We start from the raw sequence: 7515 nt of genomic DNA on the forward strand, positions 1-7515 counted from the left end.
TATTATTATATATTTTAATTAAATTATATATGCAATTTATTTAAAAATATGAAATTCATTAAAATTTCATATATGAATTAAATGAATTATTTTTTTATAATTAACTAAATTCATTTGCCGATTAAATTTAATTGACTTGAAATTAATATCTAGTATATTTATTAATTTAGTGTGCTAATTAAATTCATATGCTAATAAAATGTAAGTATATACAGTATATGATTTTAAAAAAAACAAAAAGAGAAAAAAAGACACAAAATTGAGAAAAAGTGAAAAATTGAAAAAACACAAAAAGTGGATATTGATTTTGAACCAAGAACCCCTAGCTTTCGCCAAAGTATATTTCACTATACCTTAATTGAAGCTTTCCCTCAGTGTGAAGCTTATATTTCACATCGAATATACAATCAAATGGGAAGAGAAAACAACCCAAAAAATCTGTCTACTAAAGTTCATCCCATACTGAATAAACAAGTAAACACAGTAAAAAAGACTACACAAGTCAATTGATTTTTATAAATAAAAATCAATATTTCATAAAAAATGATTTTTAGAAAAAATAGAAACGAGTTTGGCCATGCAAATGGTCATCTTCGCCACACCCCATTATCCGCGGAGGGTAGTTTGCATGCTAAGTTGTCCCTCACTCTTTCCCTCCGCGGAGTGATGTCTGGCTTTCTACAATGCATCCCGCCTCTGTCTCGTTTAGCTGGGAGGGCCCCAAGGCCCGGGTTGAGAATGATCTAAAGTTGTTCAACATCATTATTTCTAGCAAAACAGCTTATGAATGAGCTACAATGGCTGTAACAAAGTAGTCTATTAAGTATTAAGGACAGCGACATAAATAGTACTCAAATCCGGAAAACATTAAAATAAACAAAAATTTAGTAGACACGTTATGTGGACTCGAATCCAAAAATTTTAATTTCAGACATTAATCGCTCTACTACTAGGCCTACTTACACACTCATAATATGCTAGTACATTTTTAACCCGATGTATAGTAAAATTTATATCTATATTTTTTACAAATACTTTTTGCCCCACTTAAAAATGTACTATTAACAAACTCCAAACGGCCTTTTACGTTGTATTTGTTCCCGACCTCGTAAAAACAAAAAGAGAAAGCAAGTTATTTTATCTCAATTTTTAAGACGTTATTTTCCTTTTTTTTTTGCTTTTACTTCTTTGTTTTACATTCTTTTTGTTTTTTTTTTCTAGTAGTTTCTTCTTTTCTCGTTCTTTTTTGCTTTGTGTTTAACATACTCGTCACCCTCCTCGAAGTCTGCACATTAATTCACAATTTAGACATTGAACTTAAACCAACATAATTATAATTAATGCGGTGATTCAACACCTAACCTCATCTCTTACACATGAGGTCAAGGCGTCAAGCCGATCCTTGGCCAGTTCCCTAGTTGTTTAGTGCCTTGACTTTTGAGACAAAAGATTAATGAGGGATACGTTGGGAAATAAAAAAATCTTCTAGTACTACTACTCCCTATTTTATAGTAGTGAAGACATTTCTTTTTGGAATGAAGATTAAGAAAAAGATGTGTAATGTATTAAACAAAGATAATAAAGTAAGAGAGATGGAAAAGTAGAGTGAAGAAAGTAAGAGAGAGAAAAGTAAGTGAGCAGAAATGTGTTGACTTTTACTAAAAATAAAAATAACTCCACTATTATGGAACATATCAAATTGATAAAATGACTTTATTACTATGGAACAGAGGTACCATTTTTTAAAATTTTGGAAACATAGAAGAAATTTGAAATTAACTCTACCATTACCAACCTTTTCGGAACGGGCCGAACTGCTTAATCAAGAACTTTGCTCTCGGCTTCTATATTTTTGCTTTCTTTTCTCTTTGAGGGAGTTAATCTTTATTCTTCAATATGAGTAGGTAAAAAAATGTCAGTAAAATTGTATAGATAAAACCAAACTAGTCTAAAAGTGCAATTGATACATTCATTTTCTATTCTGTGTTTGAGACTATATTTTCCAATTCATATTTGAAGTCTTTAATTGTTACTTTGATGTTTATTTTCCACATAAAATTTACTCCGTATTCATAAATATTCAAGGGAATATATTAAAAAAAAACTCAAAGTTTGGCAAAATTCTGATCTATTTTGTAACTTTAAAAAATACTTCATTCGTCCCACAATAATCGTCACTCTTTTTCATTTTTGTATGTCCTACAATAATTGTCTCAGTTCATTTTTATCATAAAAATGGTAAGTATGTCTCACATTCCACTAACTTACGTCACTCACATTTTATTATAAAACCAATATAAAAAAACCGGGTATCACATTCCACTAACTTTTCCAATAAACTTTTCTTTAAATTTCTTAAAACTCGTGCCCACAATAAGAGTGACAATTATTGTAGGACGGAGGGAGTAACTAATTAGTAGATAGTAAATCATACTTTTGACTATTCTCCAAATTATCCAATGAAATTAAATTTGTGGAGCATTGAGCATGACGTGGACGTTAGAATTGAGCATGATGTGAACATAATACATCAATATTTCAAAAGCTCAAAAAACATATTCAATTCCGCCGTACACGTCATACGTTCTCGGCGTCCATGTCGTGTTCAATTCTCCCCAAATTCAACTTTATGAGACAACAGAAAATCGCAAACTTACAATTTAATTGGTCATTTTGAATGTTAAGTGATAGACTAAAATTTGACCAAAATTTTGTGATTTATTTTTTTGCTATTTTGCCAATATTCAATTACTCTAGCTCAAGTACTTCTTCTAGTACTCCCAAGTTTCAGTATATGGATTAAATTCATATTTTCGACTTAGAAATTATGATGGGAACTGAGAATTCTATTATACCCAATAAAATAACCCAACTTACCTAGAAAATGAATGAAAAAAGAAGAAAAAACTACCGCAAATCCTGAATCTTAAAAACTACGCGCCTATCAACATTTTCAAGAATTCCCAAATCATCATCACCCTGATCTTGAAACGACATATTCAAATCCAAGAAACCGCCCGCCTCCTCCTCTTTCCGATCATCACCAGGAGAAGACCCCCTCGATCTGGAGTTGAAACTCTCGCAGCTCAACACAACAATTGCATCGCAGAGGCCAACCTCCTCCCCATTCTGACCAATAATCCTCCCCTTCTCAATCGCCCTCTTGATCCCCATCTGCAAGCCCTGATCCGCCTCCTCCAAATCCTCCACCAAGAAAACGCGGTGAGGATCCGCCGCCGCCGCCTCCGCAAACCTATCGATGAAGCTCCTGCACTCGTCCCTCCCCCGCTTGTTCCGGCTATCCGAATCCACGAAGGTGCTCAGTCCGAATGATGCGAAGTTTGAATGTGAGCCGAACACGATCTTGGCCAGCTCTCTGGCGATCTTCTCCTTGGCCTGGTTCTGATCCGGGCCGAGGAAAAGGAGCCACGTCTCTTCTTTAACGTCGCTGCTGTGGCTTTTCCTCCTCAGCATTCCCGACCTGCACTGCAGAACTGTTCCCGCGATCTCCGGGATGATCTCTTTCTGCCATGGAACCTTCTCCTCCAGCGCATTGCATAGGAGATTCAGATTCTCTGCGTTGAATTCTTTGAACCTTTGTGTTCCGTCCGTGTCCATGGCGTCCCCGAGTGATGGTGGTGACGAGGAGGAAGGTGTTTTGTGAACTGAGCTGCAGAATGAGTTCCATTTTTTGCATAGCTCCTTCATCGCATCAGATTTCTGAAATCAATAATTAGTTAATTATTGCTATGAACGAAACAAGTAGGATAAGAAGAGGGAAGACTTGTGTGCGTGCGCTAGCCTAGTAATAGTCTGGTTACTATTGCCTAATGTTAGAGGTCTCGTGTTCGAATTCATTGTAACGTGACCTTTAAATTTTTAGTTTATTTATCAAAAAACATAGAGGAAGGACTAAGTGAAGGCCTTACACTCCAAATAGCTAGCATGATATTTATCCGTTGTCATTCGTGACTAAGATGCACGACAACAATAATATTACCAACGGACTCGTGTCCATTAGTAGGATGTTCCAACAGACATTCTCTGTCGGCGAATTTTTACCAATGTGCAATTAATCGAACGGGCTTGTGTACCAACGGAAATATCCAACGTGCAATTATCGAACGGGCTTGTGTACTATCGGAAATATCCGTTCCACTTTTTGTAGGGGTATGATTATTTTGGACTATATAGTATACAATACTAAAACACGAGATAGGTAGGCACCTGGTATTTGTCATTTAGTCTTCTACTTTCATCTTTAAGCCAAGAAGGCAATCTTGACAAGGCTGGGCCGTTAGCACCGGCTTCCAAGTCTCGTACTTGGCCGTGGAATTTCTCCGAACATTCCACGCAGCAAGAAAGCTTCACCTTTCCATTTTCTCCACCTTCACTCTTCTCATCACTGAACCAACTCAGAAATTTCTAAATCAGTATTTACACACTCTTAATCAACTTAGGTTATAGTAATGATAAATCTTGGAAAACAAATATACCTTTGGGAAACAAGGGTGAAGGCCAAGCTATTAACAGGAATGGTGAGAGGATGGAGCCCCCAAACAGTTTGGAGAGAGTGGTAGCCATTTCTACACTTGATGTAAGTTTGGAATGTGGCAATCCCCATCAGCCAAAACCTCTCAATCTCTCCAACGCTCCAAACCAATCTCCCGATCTCCATGATCATGTGCTCCACAGAGCAGTAGTAGCTCCCTTCCCTCTCCACATAATCACTGATCCATTTCAAATCTCCAAGATACAGCACCACCCCTCTCCCGACCAGGCTCTGCACGAGGCGCGTGAGCTCCCTTATCTTGAGCTCCACCTGGTCGCGGTGGAGGTTGCTGAAGGTGTAGAGCGGCGGGATGCTTACGAACTTCACCTCTTTTAAAGACTCCGCCACCTCCCCTCTCTCAACCCTCTCCATCAGCGCTTTCACAGTAGCTTCTAAGCTGGATGTGTTCTCTCCCACTAAGGCCAAGCTCCTTTTGTCCTTCTTAAATAGTAGTAAAGTGTTGATTATCACATCCAAATCTTCGTTCCTGGCTTCTGCTGCCGGGGTGGCTGGAGATGAGAAGATGGTTTGTTTTGGTGTGGGAGAGGGAGAGGGAGAGGGAGAGGGAGAGGAGGTGGAGAGGTGCAAGGAGATTGCTTTCTCGACGTTGATCTTGACCTGCGTGCTCGAGAACCCGGCCTCTCTCATGACCCTGCTGACGCTGGGGTCGTCGAGGATGGAGATGATGAGCTGCTCGAGCTCGATCTTCACTGCGAGGAGAGGCTGCTGCTGCTGCTGGATGTTGTCTGTGGAGCTGCCGCGGCGCTGGTGGGCCTGGGCGCGCTTGAAGGCGGCGACGAGGGCGTTGGAGATGGCCGGAGAAGGGGAGGAGGAGGCCGGGAGGCGGTTGAGGGCCACGTTGAAGCAGAGCTCGAGGGCCTTGCACTGGAGGGGGTGGGAGTGGGAGTCGAGGCACGCCACGCGGAAGAGGCCGCCGGGGGAGGCCGAGAGCATGGTGCTGGCCACGTGGAGTGGGGTCACTTGTGCATGGCCGCGGCGCTTCGCCAGCACCACTGCTTGCTTCACCATCCCGGCCGCCTCCGCCGTCAGGGCTTGCTGCACCGCACAACTGCCGCTAGCTCTCATTTTGTTTCAATTGGTTATTATGTTGCATGAAAATGGAAAAAACATTAGTGGATGTTGTGTGTGTGTTTGTTGTTGGGGAATTTGTTAGGAAGACTGTTAAATATAGACAGGGGAGAATGGGGATTCTTTTCTTGTAGATGAGGTAAAATAAAATAAATTTTGAATAAAAGTAAAAGTGTGTTATCTGATTTGTGACACTTATGTTTGGGTGTATAGGAATACATACCTATATGTATGAGGAATAATGTATGGTTGTGATGGCAATTATAGAAATAGTGCATTAGTCCAAAGTCGAATGTTGCAGTGGGAAAGTGGAATGCATGTGCTGACAAGGAGGAGGAATACCAAAGGCAAATCAGCTTTATCTCTATCTCATTCTTTCTCCATACATTTTATAATCATTTTATTCTACGCATATATATTTATTGTGGTGTTAGTGGGACTCTACCTTTCATGCAGATTATACACTACTTAAATTAATATATAATCACCATTTCTATGATTCCTTTGCTCTTTTTTAGTTGTGTGATGGAGTGATTGCAATTTGTACCATGGTTGTTCATCTTTATTAATATGAGTACCACTAATATCTCATTGTTATTTCTTCATGATTCTATATTAGAAATTTGGAGGCAAACATAATTTACTTCACATTTAATCAATATCTACTAGTATTCTCTAATTATTGGAGAATGTTTTATCGATCATTATAACTAAGTGCAACTTTTCCTTTTTTCCCAATCACTGCAGGTGGCCGTAGTGTGTTCATTCTATAGTATAGTTATCTGAATCGGGTAAAAAGTTTTACAATTTTTTTTTACCAAATGATGAATAACGCTTTAATATAAATGAGTAGTTCGTGGGCACAAACACAAAAAAATAAGTATGGTAGAATGAATAAACACAGAAAACGAGGAGGTGGAAAAGTGAAGCAAGGTGTGGGGGCTGTCTGTTTGAAGGAATCGGGAACTGTGTACGATTTTGCTTCCTCAACCAAGCGAATAAAGCCTCTCTCCATTTACCTAAAGTTTATAAAGCTTTGCATGCAACCTCCTTTTCTCTATTTTGCATGGGGATTATGATCTTCCTAACCATTCCCTAACCCCCCTCTTTCTCTCTCATAATAAGACAAATGATTAATTAGAGTTGAACAAGCCAATGGCAACTTCTTGTATACTTGATTTTCAAAATGGATTGAATATTTTGAATTTTAAACGGTCTTGATTGCAATACGTAGTGATAATGTATATTTAATTGGAGAGCTTGGGGGCATTTGCGATATTTGTGATGTGCTAAAAATATGATTCATTGTTGTGTGGAAGTATATGATTTATTGTTGTTTATTCATTTCCAAAAACAATTGAAATTTGAATATACCTTCTTTATATCTCATAAATATCTCAACACATTAAATAAATATACAAAATTAAAGGCAATTTGTTGCCGCATCAATTTTGATTATAACCACCAAGGGTCAATTGTAAATACTAGTAAAAATTATGGTTTTATATTTCAATTTCAAAAGTTATGGAATTGACTAGAAGTTAACAAAAGGTTGTGATTTAAATGACAATTATTCCTAAAAAAAGCTTTATGAAGATTTAAATAAATTTTAATTGCATATGTTCGCATGATAAGTTTTGCATGCAAAATTAAAATATGCAAGTATGAAGTATCTCAGCATACTTTCATCACACTGATCATACAACACAAACATATATATCATGTTTCATTTGTGTTGAAGTATAATCAATTGTTGTATGTAAGTATGGTTCATTGTTGTGCTCAGGTATTTTTGAATTATGGTTGATGTAGATTTGTTTTCAATGGCGAGAGAGTGAGAGTGAAATGACTAGCGTGAGAGGGAGAGAGGGAGA

At 38.0% G+C, this 7515-nt stretch overlaps 1 protein-coding gene across 1 annotated transcript; it reads right to left on the reverse strand.

Moving 5' to 3' along the window:
- Positions 1-2743: 2743 nt before the first annotated feature.
- On the reverse strand, positions 2744-5745 carry LOC121763433 (protein SMAX1-LIKE 3-like). Its single transcript, XM_042159443.1, has 3 exons — positions 4497-5745; positions 4228-4405; positions 2744-3720 (listed from the first exon to the last, which is right to left on the reverse strand). The coding sequence occupies exons 1-3, from the start codon at positions 5636-5638 to the stop codon at positions 2908-2910; spliced, it is 2133 nt and encodes a 710-aa protein (XP_042015377.1). The 5' UTR covers positions 5639-5745; the 3' UTR covers positions 2744-2907.
- Positions 5746-7515: the final 1770 nt, after the last annotated feature.

Source organism: Salvia splendens, chromosome 14 (genome assembly GCF_004379255.2).
Source record: "Salvia splendens isolate huo1 chromosome 14, SspV2, whole genome shotgun sequence".
In the NCBI taxonomy this organism is placed as follows: domain Eukaryota; kingdom Viridiplantae; phylum Streptophyta; class Magnoliopsida; order Lamiales; family Lamiaceae; genus Salvia; species Salvia splendens.